This window comes from Littorina saxatilis, linkage group LG14 (genome assembly GCF_037325665.1).
Source record: "Littorina saxatilis isolate snail1 linkage group LG14, US_GU_Lsax_2.0, whole genome shotgun sequence".
Lineage (NCBI taxonomy): Eukaryota > Metazoa > Mollusca > Gastropoda > Littorinimorpha > Littorinidae > Littorina > Littorina saxatilis.
Genome location: NC_090258.1, coordinates 12,779,293 through 12,806,160, shown reverse-complemented (window position 1 = coordinate 12,806,160; position 26,868 = coordinate 12,779,293). Strand labels below are relative to the sequence as shown.

Below are 26,868 nucleotides of genomic sequence, written 5' to 3'. Positions count from 1 at the left end.
ACTGTGTAGTCTTGATCTTAGGTTAGGTTAATCTCTTGGTCAGTCCTGCATTACTGTGCAGAATTGAGATGTGCAAGGCACATGTACATTACTGTCTGCTTGTTTGCTTAATAAATGTTGTAGCCTATGTATGTATGTATTCAGGTCGAAGACTTAATATTCTGTAAATCAGTAATTATCCGAGCCTTCAGGGCATGTCACTGTCAGCCCCAGTTTACAATACATTTGAGCTGCAATAAAGATTGGAAAGGGCTGCATTCTTTATAATGTACAGTGAAAGCTTTATGTGTTATTCAGACTGGTGACAATAAAATGAATCATTGTATTTGATCTAATAGCCCTAGGTGAATGAATCCAGGCAGTGTAACGACTATTGGTGCAGGAATAAACTATGCGATTTGTGTTGCTTGACGAATGGTAGTGTACACCGAGGTGTCTAATGCAGGCAAGCCACAACCCTTTTATCTTGTTATTTTAGAATGATTCTCAGTTAAGTTCTTTCACTCTTCTTATGTTTAACTTTAAATGTCCATCTTCTTTCTGATTCGTGAATGGCAAGGATGTACGGAAATAACTGTCAGGATTTCCAAGTGTTACACATCAGTCAGTTATTCGCTGAAATTGCTGGTTTTAACCGTTCAAACACACCACCTGTCCTGGGACACAACTCTTCAAAATCCTGACAGAAAACGCCTGTTGAAACGGCAGGTTTTTTATGTGTATGTAATTTTGTCAGATTGCTGCAATAAGAGCAGTAACCCAAGAGACTGCAGGTTGTGAATGAACACAATTTTTGTTCTCAATCAATCAATCAATGAGTCTTATATCGCGCATATTCCGTGGGTACAGTTCTAGGCGCTCTGCAGTGATGCCGTGTGAGATGAAATTTTATACGGCCAGTAGATTGCAGCCATTTCGGCGCATATTTACCTTTCACGGCCTATTATTCCAAGTCACACGGGTATAGGTAGACAATTATTAACTGTGCCTAAGCAATTTTGCCAGGAAAGACCCTTTTGTCAATCGTGGGATCTTTAACGTGCACACCCAATGTAGTGTACACGGGGGGAGGTTCGGACACCGAAGAGAGTCTGCACACAATGTTCTGCTCATGTTATGGGTGGATTGCACATTAACATAATATTAATACTAGGTTCCGTAATATAGTCTTTTAGTTCTCATGTTCTGGGTGGATTGCACATTAGCATAATACATGTACTAGGTTCAGTGATATAGTCTTCTAGTTTTGCTTCAAATGTAGCATTCAAACTCACTCCCACATTGACATACAAGCATACACAAAGAAGAAACACGAGGCAGTAAGTAGAAATTTTAGTTGTATTGATCACAATCTAGAAGCAGGAACGAAACCGCCAAACAGATACAGCGCGGTACAGGGACAAACAGCACACAGACGGAAGGCCAAGGTTACATCGTCAACTCCTGCAACACAGAAAATACCAAACATCAGGGTTATAAATGAAAAGCTCAATTCACCAAACCTCGCAACCCAATTATGTTTCTTTACTACATTTGCACACAAACATTACAATTCTCCTCGTTTAGGAAGAGTCATTAATTTAATAGAATACATGCCCCCCGCGGGTTAGGGGGAAGAATTTACCTGATGCTCCCCAGCATGTCGTAAGAGGCGACTAATGGATTCGGTTTCTCCTTTTACCCTTGTTACGTGTTTCTTGTATAGAATATAGTCAATGTTTGTAAAGATTTTAGTCAAGCAGTATGTAAGAATGTATGTATGCAAGTCCTTTGTACTGGAAACTTGCATTCTCCCAGTAAGGTCATATATTGTACTACGTTGCAAGCCCCTGGAGCAATTTTTTGATTACCGTATTTGACGGATTACAAGACGCACCGTTTTATAAGCCGCACCCCCGACTTTTAACAAAAAAATTGGGACGAGCCACGTATAGGCCGCGTCACTATATTAGCCGCCGTCGAAAAAAATATAATCAGATCGTGTCAATCAATCAAAACAACCAGGCAAACAAAAGTACGGTATTTGGCGAAATCGTCTCCGAGAATAAACAAGTGAAACAAACCAGAAAAGTAAAAAAGTTTGAAGAAAAATATCACACACACAATTTGTAACCAACACACACATGTAGTCCCGCCCGGAATAAGCTTTTTTGGGATGATTTACGACTTTTGCGCACATTTCGAGCAGACGAAAACACAACATGGCGGCTCTCGCTCCTCCAACTATCGCGAGACACAAAAAAACCGAAATCTCGCGCGCGCGAGATCCTGATACATCTGGTGTTTCTCTGTACGCTATCTTGTCACGACGACTTGTTGACAAACAAAATTCGCGAAAGAAAGAAAAGCGCCGAGTCTTGAGTAGAGAGCTAATAAAGTACCGGTAATCGCTAATCGAGCGAAATGAAAATCCGCGGCGACTTCCATTAGGTGAATGCTATTCAAATTTAGGTAACGTTTTAGCCGCATCTTTTTATAAGCCGCAATGCGATTTTTTTTAAAAAAAGTCGCGGCTTGTAGTCCGTCAAATACGGTAGTGCTTTTGTGAACAAGAAACAATTAACAAGTGGCTCTATCCCATCTCCCCCCTTTCCCCGTCGCGATATAACCTTGAACGGTCGAAAACGATGTTAAACACCAAATAAAGAAAGAAAGAAATAGAATACATGTATTAAAAAATAAAATCTTGATGGAGAGTCACACACCTGTCATTTTTCCTTACCGTAAATTATGACTAAAGTTAGAAGTGCTCCTTATTATAACCTTGTACAAAAAAAGAGAGCTAGTCTCCCTTACCACAAAATTAGACAAAAAGATGTCAGACCAGCTTCGTTTTTGATTTTAAAAAAGGCACCCACACACATATTCAGATAAGTAAAGACAGTGGTACATACCATAATGGCATTAACAATATCATTGTTATTGTTCTTGAGAGCTCGGATGGCCTTAGACTTGGAAACGTTGGCTTGAGACATGACAAGTTCGATGTCTTTCTGCTCCACGCCCGTCTCGTCCTCCTGAAAATAATACAAAAACAATGTAAACATTCCTCACAAATACATCAAGCAAAAGACAGCTAGATATTAGCTTTCGTAACGACCTGCTATAATAGAAAACAATTATCTGTTGTCTGCTCAGTCCAACTGGCTTGAAAAGTGTTGAATTATCAGCATTTATCGATAAGCCGGGGAAAGATCATCACTGCAGACATATGGTACAAATCATATATTTCAACTTGTGTTTGCCTTCAGTTCAAAATACCGCCCACTGCCATTTTTTTTAAACAATCATTTACGGCATACAAATGAATCATTGTACCACTTTACCTACGCTGCTCAAAAAAAGCAACAGCACAGGGGGTTTAGACTCCCTCCCTAAATAAATTAAGACCCTCGTTTTCCAGATTTCTGACTAATATAGTAATAACGACAGTAAATTTACCTTCACGTCACTCAACATGTCCAAATATATTTACTTTGTAACAACTAGCTAAATGTTAGGATGTTTGTTATAGGGTATACAGGTTAGTGTTTTTGGTCAAACTCCCAAACATTAAACAGTAAATGAGACTCAAATGTATGACTGTTCAAACGAGTTGTTGAATGTCGAAGCCCGGTGAAGTATGACATATTTCTGTTATTAGCTTACGTAACGACCTGCTATAATAGAAAACAATTATCTGTTGTCTGCTCAGTCCAACTGGCTTGAAAAGTGTTGAATTATCAGCATTTATCGATAAGCCGGGGAAAGATCATCACTGCAGACAAATGGGACAAATCATATATTTCAACTTGTGTTTGCCTTCAGTTCAAAATGCAGCCCACTGCCATTTTTTTTTAAAAAACAATCATTTACGGCATACAAATGAATCATTGTACCACTTTACCTACTCTGCTCAAAAAAAGCAACAGTACAGGGGATTTAGACTCCCTCACTAAATAGAGTAAGAGTAAGACCCTCGTTTTTCACATTTCCGACTAATAACGACAGTAACTTTACCTTCATGTCACTCAACATGTTCAAATATATTTCACTATGTAACAATTAGCTCAACTGTTAGGATGCTTGTTATAGGGTATACAGGTTAGTGTTCTAGATCAAACTTCCAAACATTTAACAGTAAATGAGACTCCAAATGTATGACTGTTCAAACGAGTTGTTAAATGTCAAACCGGCCAGATAACCTGCTTAAGTATGACATATTTCTGTTATTAGCTTACGTTACGACCTGCTATAATAGAAAACAATTATCTGTTGTCTGCTCAGTCCAACTGGCTTGAAAAGTGTTGAATTATCAGCATTTATCGATTAGCTGGGGAAAAAATCATCACTGCAGACAAATGGTACAAATCATATTTTAACTTGTTTGCTACCTCCTTCAGTTCAAAATGCCGGCCACTGCCATTTTTTTTAAAACAATCATTTACGAGATACAAATGAATCACTGTACCACTTTACCTACTCTGCTCCAAAAAAGCAACAGTACATGGGATTTAGACTCCCTCACTAAATAAATTAAGACCCTCGTTTTCCAGATTTCTGACTAATAACCCAGTAAATTTACCTTCACGTCACTCAACATGTTCAAATATATTTCGGTCAAACTTCTGAAGATTTAACGGTAAATTACTCCAAATGTATGACTGTTCAAACGAGTTGTTGAATGTCAAACCGGCCAGATAACCTGGTTAAGTATGACATATTTCTGTTGATAGCTTACCTAACGACCTGCTATAATAGAAAACAATTATCTGTTGTCTGCTCAGTCCAACTGGCTTGAAAAGTGTTGAATTATCAGCATTTATCGATAAGCCGGGGAAAGATCATCACTGCAGACAAATGGTACAAATCATATATTTCAACTTGTGTTTGCTACCTCCTTCTGTTCAAAATGCCGCTCACTGCCATTTTCTTTTTAAACAATATTTTACGGCATACAAATGAATCATTCTTCCGCTTTACCTACTCTGCTCAAAAATGTTTTCATTTGTTAAACCTTAAACTGGGAATTCCGCAGGATTTTATTTCAGACGGAAACACATTTTTATTAGGTGACATTAGACTTTGATGCGACCATCTAACTACTAAACCTGGCTTCTATCTGTGTGTTTATGACGACGATAGGCTCCGAAACAGCTGCACCGACTGACGGGAATTGCAGAGTATGTTCTTCGCAACTTGAGTCCTGTCATAGGCTACTTTTGGAAAAGCAAACTTGAAAGAATTCTGTAAAAACAGTGGAAAAGTTCATATCCTAAGAGCTATCGAGGACCCTGCCCGTCTGGGCTGTCGAAACTTCATGGTTTTATCACTTCTTTCACGTGCGTCACGCGTTTTTCAGTTTTGTTGGCAAAGTCTTGATCTCGGTTACTTTAACCCTGACAAAGTCTTGGTCTCAGTTTCAAAGACAGTTAGTCACAGCAAGCCCAGAGTCTCTCTCTGTCTCTGCCTGTCTATCTCTCTGTGTCTGCGGGCTTATAAGTTGTGTACGGACATAGAAAATGGGTACAGCTAGTTTTCCTTATAATCTAACTCAACTGAATTGTGTGCTATTTGTATGTTGTATATAGCTATGCACGAAGTAAATCAACAAGAAGAGAGTTTGACGCTGATAACTATCCATCTGCACAGCAACAAAGGACAGCCAAGGCATCAACTAACGAGTGTTTCCGCTGATGGATGGGGAACAACATTTTACTGCAGTGAACAAACGCCAGAGATCACAGTAGCCTTTCATACTAAAAACAAAAATATATTCTTATGATAATAACTACCATCTTCATTATGGACAAAGACTTTACAGCCCTGGACATGGCTAGTCTACAACTGAACGCAGAAGAATTAAGTTCCATGGCATACTACACTCTGTCAAAACCATGCATGATCCTGTCAATCCAAGCACACATGGTTTCAGTAACCGATGTCAACACGCCATAATCACGACCGCATCAGGTAATTTGTCACTAAGTTTTCCTCACCTCCTCTTCTTCTGACTCCTCCTGGATGGGCTGTGCCACTGTGGATGGCATGTCGCTGGGACCGGCCGGGGCCTTCTCCCGGAACTTCTCTGCCGCTGCCATCTGGGCTTGCTGGTTCAGATCTTCAATCTGCAATCACATATTGGGTACAATTTGAACAATGACTATGCATGGGTGAAACTGATCAGAATTGAAAATAAGGAAAATGAGGCCGGGGTCCAGGGGCCGCCCAGGCCCTGGTGGGGTGCAGGGGCAACGCCCCGTTAGGAGGCCCACCGGAAGAAAACGAAAAACAAGAGGCGAAGCCATCAAGGCTCACGTAAGAAATCGACAAACAGTAACACAAACTCAATCACTCCGTCACACACACACACACACACACACACACACACACACACACACACACAGAAAGAGCATAGGTGAAACTGTGCAAGAAAGCGAGACACTAGATCTAGATCTGTCTGTCTGCATGTAGCCTACTTACAAGGACACGACTGCCAACTAGTCTCGGCGCGCTCAAAATAATAATGACCGAGACTGTCAGTACTTCCTTCGCGTGACGTCTAACCCTCTTACGTCATAATGTGACGTCAATGTAATGTGACGTCTTCAAATGTTAGAGTTTCTACCACAGACATACACACGCACAGACGCACGCACGCACGCACGCACAGACAGACAAAGTTACGATCGCATAGGCTACACTTACGTGAGCCAATCAGGCTTTTAAGGGTAACAAGAAGGGCAAAGCCCATACGACTCACATGCTTGACCTTGACATGACCTTGACCTTCAGGGTCAAGGTCAAATAACTAAACCTAGCAATGACATCATACACTAAGAACTGCTTTAAACATTTTTCCTACCAAAATACATGTGACCTTGACCCAAGGTCAAGCAACACAAAGCTGTTAATTCAAGACATAGGAAGTACAATGGTGCTTATTGGCTCTTTCTACCATGAGATATGGTCACTTTTAGTGGTTCACTACCTTATTTTGGTCACATTTCATAAGGGTCAAAGTGACCTTGACCTTGATCATATGTGACCAAATGTGTCTCATGATGAAAGCATAACATGTGCCCCACATAATTTTTAAGTTTGAAACAGTTATCTTCCATAGTTCAGGGTCAAGGTCACTTCAAAATATGTATACAATCCAACTTTGAAGAGCTCCTGTGACCTTGACCTTGAAGCAAGGTAAACCAAACTGGTATCAAAAGATGGGGCTTACTTTGCCCTATATATCATATATAGGTGAGGTATTCAATCTCAAAAACTTCAGAGAAAATGGGAAAAATGTGAAAAATAGCTGTTTTTTAGACAACATTTATGGCCCCTGCGACCTTGACCTTGAAGCAAGGTCAAGATGCTATGTATGTTTTTTGGGGCCTTGTCATCATACACCCATCTTGCCAAATTTGGTACTGATAGACTGAATAGTGTCCAAGAAATATCCAACGTTAAAGTTTTCCGGACGGCCGGCCGGACGACTCGGGTGAGTACATAGACTCACTTTTGCTTCGCATGTGAGTCAAAAAAATAGGCCTATCCAGGTATATCAAACACACACATTTGCACATTAAACAATGTAACAAATGCCATGCTGTAGTCCGATAATTCGCGCGCCCAGTGAAACAAAGACTCAGCGATGTCCAGTCACTGTGTTAGGAGAAATACGGATCAGATCGCCGGCGGAAAAAAAAACCAAAAACTTTTTTTTAAAGATTTTTAAAATAAGGAATTCCTTTATTAATCAATTTCATTTGGCGGATTTCCGCCCTGAGGCGGAAAGGTTTCACCCATGACCTTGACCTCAACAAGCCGGACCACGTACACCTGCATACAGTAACCCTACTCCTTCAAGACCTCCAAAAGTCAAAGAAAATCAGGTCTCAAAAGGGAGGGAATCTTCACATAAAAGTCTTTCTTTATTTGGTGTTTAACGTCGTTTTCAACCACGAAGGGTTATATCGCGACGGGGAAAATGGGATAGAGCCACTTGTCAATTGTTTCTTGTTCACAAAAGCACTAATCAAAAATTTGCTCCAGGGGCTTGCAACGTAGTACAAATTACTACAATATATTACCTTACTGGGAGAATGCAAGTTTCCAGTACAAAGGACTTAACATTTCTTGCATACTGCTTGACTAAAATCTTTACAAAAATTGACTATATTCTATACAAGAAACATTTAACAAGGGTAAAAGGAGAAACAGAATCCGTTAGTCGCCTCTTACGACATGCTGAGGAGCATCAGGTAAATTCTTTCCCCTAACCCGCGGGGGGTTTCACATAAAAGTAAATTTACAGTTGATATTAACAGAGAGTCTGGAAAACGGTGTTTTTAAGACATCCTCCCTTCAAATTGATTTAGACTCCTTTGTCCGCTCAGTCCAACTGGCTTGAAAAGTGTTGAATTATCAGCATTTATCGATAAGCAGGGGAAAAATTCATCATTGCAGACAAACTGTATAGACACTTCATTCACATGCCTTGCCTATTAACTTAAAATGTCAAGGATCGATGTGACTTTGAATGATCCCAATAAGCAGATTTTAACAACACAAATCTTGTACAGCAATATGACTAAAATAAATGTTGCATCCAAAAAATACTTCTGCAAAGTTTGCAATTAGTAGTACCCCTCCAGGAATTTACACAACCGCAATAGTATATAAAAAAAATCCTCTCAACAGGCAATTCCTTACCTTTGCCTCGCCAAACACGATGTAGGTATCAGATGCAGGGCTTTTAAAAACGTCGGGTCTGTTGATGACGAATAAAATATTTTTTGATTTCCTGATGGTGACGCGAGTTACACCAACAACAGGTTTCAGGCCTGAAAACGAACAACAGGTGAGATATCAGAACAAGCAATGACCCCTTTGACCCAGTTAACGAAAAATAACACTGTCCATTTGTCTGCTCAGATTAATTGGCTTGAAAAGAATCAAGTTTGTCAGCATTTATCGATAAGACAGGGAAATTATTTTCATCATTGCAGACAGATGTGACAGCATTGCCACAACAAAAATTTGTATAATTGTAAATGACCGAAAACTGGGAACAACCAGGGTTCCTGCAGGGCAGAGCTGATACAATTCAAGGAGTTTTCAAGGACATTTCCAGGACCAAATAAATGCTTTTCAAGGACATGATTTTCCCCAAATTAATGCAAAGCACCAAGCTTACCTTCAGTTTTTCAAGTCATCAAGTTTCTGGTGAATTTCTATTAGTCATTCCGTAGTTGTTTCCCTTGCCAACTTCCGGGAAGGGAAGCAACTACGGGTGACTAGTAATAGTTCATCTGCTTTCGTTTTCACTCGATCTTTTATTCTCCCAAAATGTGTACTGTATTTGACGAAAAAAAAGGGGGTTGCATTTTTTTTTAAATAAGACAAGCTGCTGACGAAATGTATGGACAACAATTTGGAAAAATCAAGTACTTTTCAATGACTATTTAACAAAACTCTATTTTCAAGCACTTTTCAAGGCCTGGAAAAGGTTTTCCAATTTTCAAGGAGTTTTCCAGGGTTCAAGGACTCTGTACGAACCCTGAACAACGCTGGTAAACCAGAACTGTGTTTCGCTTATAAATCACACAAGGTTTACCAAGGAAAGAAACAGAAAAGAAAAGACGGAGAAAACACAAGGAGCACACCGACCCTACTATTACTAGCTTTAAAAAACTGCACAAAGAAACAACTCTACACAACAGATGGCAGCTGTCATTAATTCATAATTGCTTCACACTGTACAGTTTTAAACTCACTGAACTTACCCAGTTTTGACATAGCCTTCCTAGCTTTCTTCTCGCTACGGCTCTGTTTGGCTTTGGACACAAGTTCTTCTGTAAGCCCGGCAGCTGCTGCAACCTGTTGAAGAGGAAAAACAATTTTACATTACAAAGTTATGATGGATCGGTCAGTTTGAGATATCTAGTTCAAGTCAACACACAGCTATTCATGACTAAGTCCGAAAGATTGTCTGCTCAGTTCAAGTGGCGGGGTACAGGGGCAGGGCCCAGTTGGGGGGGGGGGGGGGGGGGGGGGGGGGGGGGGAAAACAAATTTTAGCATTTTAGACCAATATTTTGATAGTTCTCGTGTAAGCAAATAATGGATAGAGACAATAGTATACAAATAATCCAATTTACCTTTTTTTTGCTGCAGACAATTTTTTATTTTTGCTGAAACGTAATTTCCTTTACGCGGAAATCCGTGATTTCGCGGACAATTCCGATGCCTGATCACTCATAAGTAGTGGCGACTAAAAGATCTTAAAGATTGCCTGTAAGCACTCCTACCAGGGACAACTCCTCCCAATCTGGCATCATTGATATAAGGTTTCTCAGAAAATGGAAGTGTTCCCATGATTTCCCTTATAAAGTCCTGTTTAGTTTCAACGTGAAAGTCTTGCTGACAAATCCGGGCAGACTTGTGAATTTTTTGGGCAAGCCTCGAGGCCTATTGCTAAATTCAAAACTGCATAGATCTGACATTCAGGACCTATGCATCTATACTTGGGCTGATAGTGATAGTAACACAGAAGAAGAAAACATCAAATCCCACCTGGCTCTGTTGTTGCATAGCAGCGGCATCGTGCTCTTCAAGCTCTGGAGGGGAGTCGTCATCTTCAGAGTCGGACGACGCAGAATCGTCAGGCTTGGTTTCCTCCAGAGGCTTCTCTACTGCTTCAGTCGGCATGCTGTGACAGAAAAAAATGTTGTTAATAGGAATCTCGTTAACTGAAAACTCGCAATATTTCAACCCAAAGCGGAGGTCAATTCCTCTTGACAACTGGCAATCAGACGAGTCAATAGATCATTCATTCATCATAAAAAAAAGTTCCAGTTTACCAATACGCTTACCAGTACACTAAATAACAAATTAGCGACTGAATGAATGATGCCAAAAACTTGATCAAACTAGTCACATAAGCACATTATTCAAGAGGGTAGTCAATACAGCCAAGTTGGTAATGTTCCACGTTCTGTCGAATTTTTCTTCAGACTAACATTTTATCAAATCAGACCTGCCTGCGCTTGTAACTGTAACTTAGTGTAAGCAAGAGGTCAGTCGTGAGCCTGAGGCTCAGGTTCTACTGCAGACTGTGCAGTACAAACCAAAATGTCAATCCACAGCAGCTAATTATGGGAAACTACCACCGAAAGCCTATGAAAAATGAATTACTGTAACCTCAAAATATATCGAATCAAAACATAGGATTTTATTCTGGGTATTACAGCCAAAAGACACAAAAGTTTCCATTCAAAAAGACAATTGATCACTCATTCAATGCACTATCCGTAGTACTATCCCTTTGCCTAAACAACCCCGCTGTGTGAAACTTCAACGGTCTGTGAAACGGCGTTTACCGAGACTGTAGGTAAATTAATGTTTGGAAACGTGTAAACGGTGATCTCTGAACCTCCCTAACACGATAAAAAGTATGGATTTAATCTAATGATTGCCCGATGGACACGATTTCACAACTCACATGTCTGCTTTCTTTGCAAGCAATGTCGGAAAGGAGAGAGCGAAGAGTACTTCCGGTTCATGTCAATGAACAGTAAAAACGAGTTGCCTCCCCTAGACAAACAGCTTGCACTCAGCATTGGCATGGTTGCATCGATACGTATTCAGATTCCATTTTGTATCGATGCTATTAATTCAGACCTGTTTACCCTTACGATTTTGGCGTAATTTATTACGATTTTCTGCAAAAAATACGCCATTCCGCTATCCATGTCAAGACTACGATTTTCTTAAAGATACTGGACTTGTCAAATCCAGGTGCACGTAGCCCCTAGGGCTTTTAGTCATACCTCAGGCGTCTATCCCTTTGAATAAATACCAAGTTTCATTGACTTCCATGCAAGGAGTCAAGAACTGCAATTTTTTTACGAATTAATTTCTAACTCGGACCCGCCGGTCCTTGGCCTATTTTTGGATCTAAATTTAGATCAGGTAGATCACCACATCATGCACAAAAAGACACGTCACTCGCAAACTATGTCAGACGTCATCATGAGTTTGTGTAAAACAAAATGGAGGCCGGGATCACTCAGTTGAATCGAACTCAGACCAAAGCCAAAAGAAGAAATCAAAACGCAATGATTCCCCGCCGACTACACCGTTTTGAACAAGGCAGAGGAGAGACGAAAAACTCGCACGTGGACACAGCTATGATACGCGGCGGGGTTATTTCGGGGAGGAGCTTGCGCGATGGATTGAACTGAAGAAGAATGTTGTCATCAACAATCCCCATTTTGCTGGTCAAGTGAGTAGATCTACTTTTCATGCACTTCGTAAGAGATGGTTATCATTCTAATTCTGTTATGTGGTAATAGTGTATTTTGGACGTGATTGTAAAAATAATTTCTGAACTTGGGGAGGGAGGGGGAAGGGAGGGGGGGGGGGGGGGGGGGGAGTGCGATTTGTCGTGGAGCAGGAGTTCTATGTATCGCCGTGGTTCACTTTGTGTGTTTTCATTTCGTACTTTGGTTTTTGCCAGACCACTGGCACTTGACAATAGAACAGAGGAAGTTGGGTACTGGTGGTGGGTAGAAATCACCTGCAGAATGTCGCTATAGATCATTTTAAAGCACGGGATAAGCCCAATAGTGCCCCCTGTTGCGCCCTGACTAAACAAATTGTGGATTCTTGGTGCCTGGCGTTTGCTTTGATAACTGGGACTTTGCATAAGCTGTGATTTTGTTTGGTGTCGTTTATATAAGGGCCTATATAGTCATCATTGCTTGTGGTGTTGTGATTCCCAATTCACAAACTGTAAAAACAAAACAAAACATATATATATAACATATAATGCCATAAATAAATTATGCACCTTTGCACTAGCTGTTTGACGACTCCTCTCGGATAAGCCAACTGTCTCTGGGCATTTTTGTCTGCTATGATACTACAGTATTTATAGAACTAATATGCATTGCAAATGAAATATTACAAACATAGCATGGATCGGTTCATCCTGAAATTTCTGTACTAGCTGTACTATGTACGCGTGTGTCTGCGTGTGTAACTGTGTGTGCATGTGTACATTGTACATGTGTGTGTGTGTGTGTGTGTGTGTGTGTGTGTGTGTGTGTGTGTGCCCCCTTGGTGTTTGTGGCTCTGTCTGTTAGGCCCTGTGGGTGTTGGTTGTGTTTTCATGAGGTCTTTAAATGATTATTTTATTGGACATAATAATAATAATATATGCATTGTATTTTTGAAAGCATTGTACATTTTTTTTAATTGCTCATTTTATTAATTTTTTACATTTTGTGAATCAGCATTGAGGCTACGTTCATACTGCAACCGTGCCAAGCAGAACACAGGCAGGTGGTGCTTCTTCTCTTGATCTAAGCAGGTAGTTGTATGTTTATATCTAGCAGTTAATAGTACACACAGAATAAAAATCCCCATGCATGGTCTCACATCCACACACAAAATCAGGAATGCATGCAAAAACCATGTTTGTTATACATGAAGTTCTTCTTCTTCAGCGTTCAACGTTATACATGAAGTGTATTTGTTATTTATGAAAAAGCCAAACAAAGTAATACTAGGTCAGTCAGTTGATAGTTTATATGATCTGTAAACGATGAAAAAAAGACAGTTGCAATCCATCTTATTGTGCAATTGAAGATTGATCGATTCCAAAACAGGTTATATATATGGGGAAAACGTTGATTGTGAAGTTTCTTTGTTTTCTCGATACCTGGACAGGGATGTTGCTACAAATTCATACCTATAGGACAAATGTCCTGAGTTCTTCAGCATCAATAGGACATTTGACCGCTTTCAGAAAGTGTAATAGGACATGAATTTGCGCCAAATAGCTTATAACACATTCCATGGAATTGTTCCAAAGTCATGCGCCAACACACACACACGCACACGCACACACACCCACGCGCGCACACCCACGCGCGAGCGCTGTAGAACACACACATAATATAGTAAATACATCAACACAGTGTGCGTATAATGTTGTATTTGTTTAGAACCAACATGAACAACTTCAGAGCTCTTACTTTGATTAAATACTGCATGATTTGGATAAAAGTTGACAAACAAAATGATCGGTTTGATCTAATGCTGATCATTTGTAGGCTTTAGTTTTTTTTTCAGCGGCATAATCATTCAGTGCTTCGTCTCGTATCGAAAACAAAAGCAGACTACAAATTTAGTCAGTTGGAGTTGTCTCCCGTACTCCTGTAGCATGCACTGATCTAAAAAGAATCCACTATTTTTATATCAGTGCGCTGCACCGAGACGGTTATACCCAAACGGCGCATACCGCAAACGGTTCGGGAATTCCCGACAAAAGAAAAGATCCGCACGCGGCACTGACAACTTCAGTGTCAGCTGAACACGAGAGCGTTCGGTCTTTTAGAAGATTTGTATCTTGAAATGAAAATTAACGAATATCGCGCTGTCCGAAGGAATGGAGTACATATCGGACAATGACCACGCTCAGGCTAAAACGATAGGACATCTGACCGACATGCGGCAATGTGAATCGGAAATTTGGGGATTTTCATCGTTATATGTCCGATGTCCGACGCCTAACGACATCCCTGCCTGGAGTATGAGACATATCAGCCGCAGAGCCTGAGAGGTACTTGGTTTAAAGATTTTGCCTTTTTAAAGTTCTCAGAATTCACTCGCGTAGAACTTTATTTTTCTTTAATGCAGTAAGCATTTTTTAAATCAAAGACAAAACTAGATGATGAAATCAAATACCTTTCAGGTTTGCAAGAATTTAAAATTTTGTGCATTTCTCATTTTAAGTTTTTGGTAAGTGAGGAGGTGCTTCTAAATCCCTTCTTGAAATGTGTTTACCACTTGTTTTTGTACACCCCCTAGCAAGAGTGGTGCAACCAAACACCTTCAAGTGTGGAGATTTTTTTATTGTGTGCATTCATTTAATCCCCCCCCCCCCCCCCCCAAAAAAAAAAAAAAAAAAAAATTAAAAAAATTGGTTTGCTATTTTTGTTGTTAAGCCAGGAGAGGTTCAAATAGCACCTCTTGATGTGCTAAAATTTATTTTCATCTGGTTAGTTCCAAATACCTTCAAGTTTACAAGAATTTTAAATGTTTTGCAGCTCCAATTTAAAGTTTTTGTTTTTAAAGCAAGGAGATGCTTCTAAAACTCTTCTTCGGGTAGCTCAGGTGGTAGAGCACTGGACTTGTGATCGAGAGGTCGCTGGTTCGAATCCGGGCCGGGACGGACACGGGTCAACTTTATGTGCAGACCCAGAGACGGTATCCATCTCCCACCCCCGTGTCACCACAATGGCACGTTAAAGATCTTGGTCATTCTGCCATAAGTGCAGGTGGCTGAATACACCTAAACACGCAGACACCTGGGTAGCGCGACTCCGTTGCTGCTAGCTTTCCACTGGGAGGAAGCGACCCGAATTTCCAAGCGATGGGACAATAAAATAATGGAAAAAAAAAATGTGTATACCACTTGTTTTTGTAGACCCCCTAGCATGAGTGGTACAACCAAACATATTGTTAATTTATTTTATGCATTCATTTACCCCCCCCCCCCCCCCCCAATACTATTTTTAAACAAGCAAAATGGTGTGCTGTTTTCAGTTTTAAAGTCAGAATAGGCTCAAATAACACCTATTGCATTGCTAAAATTCATTTTCAGCTGGATACTTCCAAATACCTTCAAGTTCACAAGATTTTTTTACATTTTGTGCATCTCCAATTTTAAGTTTTAGTTTAAGCGAGGAGATGCTTCTAAAACCCTTCTTGAAATGTGTATACAACTTGCTTTTTGTAGACCCCCTAGCAAAAGTGGTGCAACCAAACACCTTCAAGTATGGAGGTTTTTGATTTTGTGCATTCTTACATATCCCCCAACCCCCCCCCCCCCTTGTTGACTCACATGCGAAGCAAAAGTGAGTCTATGTACTCACCCGAGTCGTCCGTCCGTCCGGCCGTCCGGCCGTCCGGAAAACTTTAACGTTGGATATTTCTTGGACACTATTCAGTCTATCAGTACCAAATTTGGCAAGATGGTGTATGATGACAAGGCCCCAAAAAACATACATAGCATCTTGACCTTGCTTCAAGGTCAAGGTCGCAGGGGCCATAAATGTTGCCTAAAAAACAGCTATTTTTCACATTTTTCCCATTTTCTCTGAAGTTTTTGAGATTCAATACCTCACCTATATATGATATATAGGGCAAAGTAAGCCCCATCTTTTGATACCAGTTTGGTTTACCTTGCTTCAAGGTCAAGGTCACAGGAGCTCTTCAAAGTTGGATTGTATACATATTTTGAAGTGACCTTGACCCTGAACTATGGAAGATAACTGTTTCAAACTTAAAAATTATGTGGGGCACATGTTATGCTTTCATCATGAGACACATTTGGTCACATATGATCAAGGTCAAGGTCACTTTGACCCTTATGAAATGTGACCAAAATAAGGTAGTGAACCACTAAAAGTGACCATATCTCATGGTAGAAAGAGCCAATAAGCACCATTGTACTTCCTATGTCTTGAATTAACAGCTTTGTGTTGCATGACCTTGGATGACCTTGACCTTGGGTCAAGGTCACATGTATTTTGGTAGGAAAAATGTGGAAAGCAGTTCTTAGTGTATGATGTCATTGCTAGGTTTAGTTATTTGACCTTGACCCTGAAGGTCAAGGTCATGTAAAGGTCAAGGTCAAGCATGTGAGTCGTATGGGCTTTGCCCTTCTTGTTTTAATTTTTGTGGTAGCTGTTTTCAGTTTTAAATCTGGGAGAGGCTCAAATAGCCCCTCTTGAATTACTCAAATTCATTTTCAGCTGGTCAGTTACAAATCTATATTATGCATCTCTTAAAAAAACACTTGTTTGTTATAAGATTTAGTCAGGAGAGGCCACCTAAACCCTCCCAATAAAGTATAATACTAAAATTCATTTTCGGCTGGGGGGCACTGCCACCCTAGACCCCCCAACAAGGGCGCTGCCCCTGCACCCCGCTGGAGCCTTAGCGGCCCCTGGACCCCGGCCTTCCAAAATGTTTAGTCCTGGCAAAATGTTGGGCTCACACCCATGCTGAATGCGTTTGCGAGTTACTCAGATGTATCGTTTTCTTGTCTCATTATCCGCTTAAACGGCTGCAAAAACTGCCTTTTATGCCTGCCGAGAGCCTTTGGACACTTACACCGTTTAAGCATGCCATAGCGTCCATGTTTTCACGAGAAGGAGTGTGCCTTTAATCTCTTTTGCAGCACAGAGCTAATATTCCTCAGCGCGACAGCCTCTTGCTTTTCCAACCTTTTCTTTGTATTTGTGTCCTTTGTTGCCACACACGTTTTGGGTCTTGAACCTTCTGTGAAGATGTGTTGACATCAGCAGCCGATGGCCCAAAATCGGGTAATCCGCCTAGGATAGGGTCGTCATCCAAAACTGGTTCTTGGTTAAGGTTGTTCAGGGTTGTGTTGGGAAGGCCCCAGAGGCTCCGTGCCCCCCTCCCCCCCCCCCCCTTTTTGTTTTCATGGTTGTTGTGGTAATCCAGATCAACTTTGAGAACTTATCTTCTTTGTTTTCAAATGTGTCATCCTGAAACATACATAGAGGAACATGTTCAAACGATTTCAAAAACAATGTAAACATGCAAATAAACTTGTGTGTGTGTGTGTGTGTGTGTGTGTGTGTGTGTGTGTGTGTGTGTGTGTGTGTGTGTTTTGCAGGTGCTTCACACACACAGGCCGAAGGGGAAGTCATAACAGCAGACTTGTGGCTGTTTCCTAACTGCGTGGGTGTCATAGACGAGACGACCCGTGACACTTAGAGCTTCAAGAACAGTTGATCAAATTTGTGTTTGTTTTGTTAAAATAACATGTTTTTACTTCTTTTACTTTCATAATTATATAGTATTACAATAACAGCAAACAAAAACGACTGTGTTGAATGTATCTTTAACAAAAAATAGAGTAAAGAAAAAAAAGAAAGCACAGTAAACAGTCACACAGCCCATATTTAGCCCATTTCAAAATTATATATAAAAAAATACTCTACATCTCTTTTCTTATTAATTATGTAATATTACCGCACACAAAAAGTCCGGTTTTCTGCATAATTTATAATCGTGTAATAGAAGGGGAAAAAATAGGAACAACAATTAAATTATCCTTATCTTTCTAAAGTCTATTTGCTTTTTTATTCCGTTATTTTTCTTGCCATCATTGACGCTCATTATCATTGTGTGATGTTTGACATGGATGTGAATTTAAGGAACAGTGATACAAACGTTCAACATTCACACCTAATAAATCAAAATACACTGAACATTCCCCCTGCCAGATATCTTCCAGACTTGCACAATGCAACTGTGCCTGTGGTTGTTGGTAATGAGTTTTTTCCCCACAACCAAGTGAGTGAGTGTGATTGCATTATGCCTAATGGGTGGCGATGCCCACCTGGTCACAATGGTACAAACCACACGGAACACATGGTTCAAACCACAGCTCCAGATAGGTTCAATATGTGATAGAAGAGTGTTTTGATTACTTGAATCAATTCTGCTGGTGCAGTCACCTGGCAATGGAGCCACTTAACGGAATGATGATGGACTGAAAAGAAGGTTTTACACATACCTTGTTTACATGGTGTACAGTAAGCTCACTTGATTTTAAATGTCTGGTATATGACCCCCCCCCCCCCCCCCCCAACACACACACCCAAGGCCCAAGCATACATCAATCTCCACTCCCACCAATATTGATCTATTTTTATTGTTAGATCTGTAAATTAAACAGGTTTTTGAAGCTACAGCATACAGGCTGGTGTAAAGCTTACCCGATTTGTGGCTGAAGGTTGTTTCTTGATGACAGGCAGAAGAAATAAATTTTGCTCTTGCAAGTACTTTCACTTTGGAGTGTAGATGTCATCTGTCCCTGTCGAGTCCCTTATTACGAAGGATTGTTGTTTGTCTTGATGGCATTAACTGGAGGAAATAAAAGCAGCAAAGCAAAATTAGTATTTCATTTGTCATCTCTCTCCCTCTTTCTCTGTGCATGCGTGTGGCTGTGTGTGTGTGTGTGTGTGCCGTGTGTGTGTGTGGGTATGTGCGTGTGTGTGTCTCACAGTATGCATGTGCGGGTCACAGTGTGTGTGCGTGTGCGGTTTTTTTTTAGTTGGCAATGAGTGCTTGTGTGTTATTGTTTGGTAATTTCAAGGCAAGAGAGCCTTCTTATGCGAATACCCCAGTGACTGAGTCAGCCACTATTTGCTTTGTGTTCGTGACTAAGCTAAATAAGAGCATAAAGATGACTGAATGCTACAGTCATGCAAAATGATCGTTGCTACTGCGTTAGGGTAATCAACACATCACTAGACTGTTTTCTTTACTCCCAATAACTGACAGCATTTTCCCAAACAGATGACACATTGATTATGATAGAAGTTGCCAGATAATTTTACACTGTAAAACTAAAAGAGGCAATGTGCCAAGAGGTATGTTTTGAACGTAGAACTAGAGTTCGGCTAAGGCAGATTTGAGACCGGAACAGGAGAGAAATGTAGATCTACATACTTGCCTTCAAGACAAAAGCGTACAGCAAGGAAAGCATAGAGACAGAGACAGACAAACCATCTTTGATACAGATACAATACATGAATGCAAACAAATCTAGATCCAGACGCTTACCTTTCATTTCACCACACGTCTGCTGCATGGACAGTATGAACAGGTCCCGATGTTGCTGGTTTTTGTAGTTTTTACTTCCATTGTTCCATAGATTCCAACTCCTCGCCAAGATTCAGGTTGATGAAATATTTCGGTTCCGAATCGGCAAGTGTTGATGCTGAACTGACCGCCATTTGTAGTGGGTGTCGACTGAAGTGCGCTCAGGGGCTGGAACTGGAAGTTTCTTGATCCGTTCGGAATAGATCCTGCTGTATTTCAAACGGATGGGCCGAGACGGGTGCTATCAAGCTTGTGAGACGTACGGTTCGCATGCTACACGGTCGGTTTGTGGTCAGTTTCGGGCGGTCCGTCTCAAACGTGCTGGCGAATCTGATCGTGTATCTTGGCATCAAAGCAGACGACGCTTACGTCACGAATCTGTGCGTACACCACGTAATAACTAGGTTAATTTATGCACTCGCGTGAACAAGAAACTGTCGAGCTTCACAGATGTCGTCGTTGGGTAGTTTTGGGTTTGTTTTACTACCATAGGTGGATTTTTGAACTGTAAATGCACTCAGCTGCAACGAAAACGCAAAACGAAGGCTGTGAGCTGCACTGTGCCTTTAAATAAAAAAATGTAAAAAAAAAAAAATTTTTTATTTTTATTTTTATCAATTCACATGTTTGGCATTGTTTTTTTCAATGGCAAAATGGGGTGAAAAAGCACAGGACTGACCAGAGATCATGTCTGTCTGATGAGACGCTGGAGAGCCTTATTCTAGTGGTGAAGTCTCGCCCTCACTCATTCGGCAAGCGCAAGTACAGTAGAGAAGCGCTTGACACACTGAAAAAGGCCTACTACGAGCAAAAGAAAAAGAATCAGTGATGCATGTGCTTTTGATGTGATCTTCTTTGAAATTATGATGACTACAAAAACTGACTGATGTGTTTTGTTTGTGAATGATGGATATATGTGCATGATTGCGTTTCGCAGACACAGTTGTCATGTGCGTTGTAATTGGCGACGAATGCTGGATGATTACTATTTTTGTGCCAGGATTACTATTTTTGGGGCTGAGCATTACTCCAAAACACTTATGGGGGTAAACAGGTCTGTATTATGTGGATACGGGTTTCCCGAACTCGATATATCGGGAATGAATACTGCCGATAGCTGAAGACGCAAGACAGTGTTTTGACCAAAAACTGAGAAACTGACCAGTTGTAACACCGGCTGAACCGGGCCACTTTTCTGAACCGCACTTCGGGCACAGCGGATTTCCCTTAAAATTGAGCTGTGTACAGATACATGATAAAGGCTGTAGACTAGATCTACCATATTTATTGTTGACAAGTTAAAGAGTACGAGACCTGGTTATCATCAGTCAGCGTTACAGCTTTTGAAGTATACTGGCAGTTGGGGTGTGCACGTTAAAGACCCCACGATTGACAAAAGGGTCTTTCCTGGCAACATTGTATAGGCATAGATAAAAATGTCCACCAAAATACCCGTGTGACTTGGAATAATAGGCCGTGAAAAGTAGGATATGCGCCGAAATGGCTGCGATCTGCTGGGCGATGTGAATGCGTGATGTATTGTGTAAAAAAAAAATTCCATCCGCACGGCATAAATAAATCCCTGCGCCTTGAATATGTGCGCGATATAAATTGCATAAAAAAAATTTAAATCCCTGCGCTTAGAACTGTACCCACGGAATACGCACGATATAAGCCTCATATTGATTGATTGAGCCTATTCTGATCGGAAAAACTATGTCACGTGTTGTGAAATGCCTGGAGGAGTAGTACCAAAGAACTTATACGGAAAGAGGGGGCACTCCCTTCTTCACGCCACTTGCAAAAGTGATGCCAAGAGCCGGCGCCGAATCTACAACAGCGTTACGGCTTGACCGAGCAAGGAGGAATAGAAGATTGACGGACTGCTTTTGTTTTCGGCTACTTATATAACTATCAAAAAGACTGTTTTATTAAATTTTTGTAAAGAAAACACACTGGTCGTACTGTTACCAGCATCTGAAAACTATTTCACAGGCACTCATGCAGTATTTGAAGAGATACAGACAGAAACTAGAAGACACTGAATACATGTAGACAGAAACTCACAGACTTATCTTCATACATTTGCTTTATGAACATATTATTAGTGAATCTATTGAAAGTAATGGGACTTTGTCAGTTCTCTACACATTCTTTACAGCAATGAAAATCAGTTCTCTCTCTCTCTCTCTCTCTCTCTCTCTCTCTCTCTCTCTCTCTCTCTCTCTCTCTCTCTCTCTCTCTCTCTCTCTCTCTCTCTCTCTCTCTCTCTCTCAGTCTTTCTCTCAGTCTCTCTCTCTTATAAACATAACATATATTTCTGTGTTATATATAGTGTTCAAACATTGCTAAAACAAAATATAAATGCATCTTGAAATGTCTTATTGGTTGCTTGACATTTTATTTCTGTCATTTATACTGTATTTAACTTCTATTTAACTGTATTTATTCTTGTAATTGTGTTACCTCTTAATGGGCGAGGGCCGGATGAAAAACAAACCGCCATGTATACTTTGCTTATTCCGTCATCCTCAAAAAATAATTTAAAATTTCAAAATTAAATTTAGCTTCAAAAATTAATTTCATATTCAATTTAATTAATTTAATTGTCCCTCCCTCCCCCTCCCTCTCTCTCTCTCTCTCTCTCTCTCTCTCTCTCTCTCTCTCTCTCTCTCTCTCTCTCTCTCTCTCTCTCTCTGTCGGTCGTCTGTCTGTCTGTCTGTTTGTCTCTCTCTCTCTGTCGATGTCTATCTGTCCGTTTCTCTCTCTCTCTCTCTCTCTCTCTCTCTCTCTCTCTCTCTCTCTCTTTCTCTCTCTCTCTCTCTCTCTCTCTCTTTCTCTCTCTCCATCCTTGAGTAATTTCGTTCGTTCGTTCGTTCGTTCGTTCAATCTCTCTCTCTCTCTCTCTCTCTCTCTCTCTCTCTCTCTCTCTCTCTCTCTCTCTCTCTCTCTCTCTCTCTCTCTCTCTCTCTCTCTCTAGTTCTGTTTGTTTGTCTTGTTTCATTTTGTTGTCTCAGTCTCTCAGTGTTAACCTCTTGCTCAAAACCACAACGAAATTGCGCTGGTTTGGTGTGATACAAGACAAACCGTATTCCTCTAACATTCATTTATACATTTCAATTATAGATATAATAATTGATAAAATAAGGCGAACAGTACAATCTGCATCCCCATGAAAAGACAAAAAACGGAATCTTTTTTTTACGAGAATGATAACCATTAGAAGCTGAACACCAGGTCCCTCTTCCCTTGCTCGCCATTGCAATAAAACTGAGCGTGAGAAAGTTTACTAGGTGAAAGGGGGAGGGGCTAGCTGGAATGCGGGAAGGTCTGGCATCGCTTCGAGGCCGAAGTGCCCCCTCTTTCCGTAGGGATACACTCTTTGGTAGTACCTCTAGGACTGTTGAATTGAGGACTTCTGATCAGCTCATACTGTGTTTTCAACGGCCTCATGGACCAGCATCTAAAGACTTAATTTCCAGATGGATGAAAACAGTGTTAACTGTTGTGCTGGAATTCAGAACTTTGGTTCCAATAGTTTTAGGGGAGCTGCTTCATAGTGCCATGCTTGTATCTGGAGTTTCAGTTTGGAAGACATTTTGAAGACGGCCGGTTGGTCTAAAGCATCCACTTTCCATAAGTTTTACAATAAACCTCAGGAAAGCAAATGTAAATCATCAGTAACTAATTCTATATTGAATTATTATGCACCAAAGAAATAACTTTAAGGATGTCGAGTCAGGATATCAAGATTATCTTGTGCTGTTTTTGTGACATCATTGAAAGAAGGAATCTTTCTGTGTTGTATGAGTGACATTATTAAAAGAAGGAATCTTTTTTTGAAAGTTGAATTATGTTAAACTGGTTTTACCATGAAGACCAGATGCAGGGCCGGTGGCCTCTGCAGGACTGAACACTTCAGTTTTAATGGACGAATGCGATGAAAAGTTTTTCATCAATTTTGTTTGCGTACTGCTTTATTAAGTGCTAATCTTTTCAAATGAAGCACTAAGTCAGTGAAGGATCTAGGTATTATTTGAAACTGTGTGCTTCTAAGTTGCTATATTAGCAAATCATTTACACAGCGAAAATGCAAAGATTGACGAAATATTGAGTTCCGAAGGTGAATAATGTTCCATGATTACTTCTCGTATTACCGATGTTTTGCTTTGTGATGAATCGGTGTGATTGGAATTTGTTCAACCGAGTTTAAAGGCTCGTATACGACGCAGTTTTCGGGAAACTGCGTGAAGTGGAATTAGAAACATAAAAGAGTACTTACGTAGGAAGTCGAAGTTTGTGTAGAATTCCACGATGCAGTTTACCGGAACGGAGGAATATACGCCCTCCCTTATTAGTTCCCTCCCTTGCTTGACTTCGAAAGATGACGATATTGTCATCTGTTTGAAACATTACTATGATTAGGCACAAAAAAAAAAATAGGTCTGTTTACGGTAACCCGACCGACCCTAGTTTTTTCGCGCGACCCTAGACTTTTTTTTGGCATTTGGGGGAAAAAAAAAATAAATCTTGTTTTTTTGGCAAAATAACGTAAAAATATGGTTTTTTGGAGAAAAAAAAAAAAAAAAAAATAAAAAAAAATCCCGACCTACCGACCCTATTTTTTTTGCCTATGTTACCGTAAACAGACCTATTTTTTTTTGGCCTTACATGTATTGGTTTATGTTTTCAGTTGTAACAAATTATTTTATTATCTTTAAGAATACCATGATATTGGGTATTCTCAAGATAAATTTGACAGGTCTTGGTAGACCTGTACTTTAAATTACGACCGTCCACGCATGCGCGTATCTCGTATATTCCTCCGTTCCGGTAAACTCTCGTGTGCTTGAGATCAAATTTCCAAATATGCCATACTTCAGTCAATACTCAGATTTCTAAACCATGTACTTTTGAATAGTTCCTTAACGACACTACAGTGGAACCCGCTCATAAAAAATGCAAGGGAACCGTTTATAAGTTCCCCTTTCCTTATATCCGTTTTTTTCTTCCCCGGAGACCTCGGATAAGAAATATTACTTGGAAACATCCGATCTTCCTTTTAGCATCATATTTAGACAGTACGCCGCGGCGTGATGCAAGTGCGTGCGTGTGTCTATGTGCGCAGGCATGCGAACTTATCCGGGTATTATCATTTATGAACGAGTGTGCCGTGTGTGTGTGTGTGTGTGTGTGTGTGTGTGTGTGTGTGCCCCCGTATGCCGGTGGGTGTGGGTGTGTGGGTGTGTGTGCGTGTGTGTGTTGGGGTGTGAGTGTGTGTGTGTGTGTGTGTGTGTGTGTGTGTGTGTGTGTGTGTGTGTGTGTGTGCGAGCGCGCGTCCGACTGAGTGCCGTGTGTACGTGTGTGTTAGTGTATGTGTTTGTGTCTGATGCGTGTGAGTCCGTCAGTGCCGGTGTGCGTGCGTGTGTGTGCGGACGGTCTTGTAAAAACTCTCAAATAGTTATAAGCTCAGTGTCCTAAATAATAAATGGACTATCTCCATGACCAGTCTGTTATGTAGTTATGTGTTTTCGTGTGTATGTATGCGTGCATGAATGTGTTTGTGTGTGTTGGGGGGAGGGGGTCACAGTGAGGCGTGCATGTGTACACGACTCGACTCGAGACACTGATGAGTACTTGCGTGCCTGCTCGTCTCAGTGTGTGTGTGTGTGTGTGTGTCAGTGTATGTGTGTGTGTGTGAGTGTGTGTGTGTGTGAGTGCGTGTGTGTGTATGCGCGTGCGCGCCTGCGCGCGTCATGGAAGGCGAAAAGGGTCAAATGATCGAGTAAAAGGATGCATCCCTTTTGCGTAAACACATGTGCAAACGTATCGTGCAACAAGATCGATCCTTTTCATCGCGCAGTTCCAAGTGGTGCCGACAAAAAGTGTAACCGGAATTTTACCGGCACACAGTCTATAGTGCACATTTTTGCGGCAAACGCACGCTTGACGTGAGTTCACTGATTTCAGTTCACGCTACATGCTAATTGTACTCGCTAAAATAGAAGAATTCGTTGTCTATTTCTCTTGTTATTTCATGCTACTTCACGCCACACCAGAACACGTAATCACTCATTTTACTTTCTAGTTTCGTTCTTCGTGCTAATCCGTTTCATGGTTTTCCGTGACCAAGAATTCAGCTTCGAAACAGCGCGATGAAACTGCTCGTTCAAAAGTATGCATACTTTTGCTTGTGTGTTTGACCCTTTCCGCCCGTAGGTAGGAAAGGGTCAAACGCGAAAAGGATGCATACATTCCGAAAAGTATGCATCCTGTTACTCGATCCTTTTGCTGGATCATTTGACCCTTTTCGCCTTCCATACGCACGAGCGTGTGTGTTAGCGGGGGCGTGCGTGCAACTTGAGACCTGAGGTCTTGCGTGCTTGCTTGTCTGGGTGGGTTTATGCACACCGTATAACCGGTTGATACGAAGAAACTACCCACGCTCCGGTTCAATCCATTTCAGCTCTCACGCGGCGGCAAAGCGAGGTGAGTTGCTCCACAAATTGCATCATAACTTTCACAAAAAGACGTTTTATCGTATTATTGTTGTTTGCACTTTAGCATAAGAAGTATGCGTACCATATTCCAGAATTATTTTATTATTTAAATGCACTTGTAAAAAGGGAGCAGAGAATATTGACACATTTCAAGCGTTCTGCGCCAAAATGTTGACTTTTCATTGTTATTATGGAATATTTAATGCAAGTAAAAGATTATAGTCAACGGGAAAGTCAAGCCGAGTTAATCAATTCTTGAAACATGAGTGTACTTTTTGGTCTTTGAAAAGTTGCAATTCGATTACATGTCAAGAAATCGCGTAGCAACCCTACAAATTGCCGGTTGATACTCTCACGCTTGCTTTATTTTGAAAGGTTGCGACTCTCACGCATACTCGGTTGCGACTCTCACGCAGTTTTTCAAATGGAAAACGGAGAATATTTCATGTCTTAGCATGTTTACCTGTTTGGATTTGATGCAAAATCTCTTATGTTGTCTCTTAATGTTTAAAACCTCTCTCTCTCTCTCTCTCTCTCTCTCTCTCTCTCTCTCTCTCTCTCTCTCTCTCTCTCTCTCTCTCTCTCTCTCTTGATGATTCTTTTACTTCCCTTTACTTGTTTTGCCTTGCAAGCATTCATCCACAAAGCATTGATTGACTTGCGGATCTGGTCTGTTT

At 40.8% G+C, this 26,868-nt stretch overlaps 1 protein-coding gene and 1 long non-coding RNA gene across 2 annotated transcripts; both read right to left on the bottom strand.

The window, feature by feature from the left end:
- Positions 1–1,324: 1,324 nt before the first annotated feature.
- Positions 1,325–11,643, bottom strand: LOC138947143 (nascent polypeptide-associated complex subunit alpha-like). Its single transcript, XM_070318594.1, has 7 exons — positions 11,482–11,643; positions 10,554–10,689; positions 9,765–9,858; positions 8,692–8,822; positions 5,979–6,107; positions 2,895–3,017; positions 1,325–1,443 (listed from the first exon to the last, which is right to left on the bottom strand). The coding sequence occupies exons 2-7, from the start codon at positions 10,686–10,688 to the stop codon at positions 1,429–1,431; spliced, it is 627 nt and encodes a 208-aa protein (XP_070174695.1). The 5' UTR covers position 10,689; positions 11,482–11,643; the 3' UTR covers positions 1,325–1,428.
- A 1,706-nt stretch (positions 11,644–13,349) lies between these two features.
- On the bottom strand, positions 13,350–15,866 carry LOC138947144 (uncharacterized). The gene is made up of 3 exons (XR_011449562.1): positions 15,818–15,866; positions 14,571–14,877; positions 13,350–13,704 (listed from the first exon to the last, which is right to left on the bottom strand). It is a non-coding gene; the product is annotated as an uncharacterized lncRNA (long non-coding RNA).
- Positions 15,867–26,868: the final 11,002 nt, after the last annotated feature.

Coding starts and splice junctions, on each gene's coding strand:
- LOC138947143 (XM_070318594.1), bottom strand. CDS start 10,688: ATGCCGACTGAAGCAGTAGAGAAGCCTCTGGAGGAAACCAAGCCTGAC. Junction 9,859..10,553: donor CTATGCAACAACAGAGCCAG/GTGGGATTTGAT, acceptor CCTCTTCAACAG/GTTGCAGCAGCTGCCGGGCT. Junction 8,823..9,764: donor GAAGGCTATGTCAAAACTGG/GTAAGTTCAGTG, acceptor GTTCGTTTTCAG/GCCTGAAACCTGTTGTTGGT.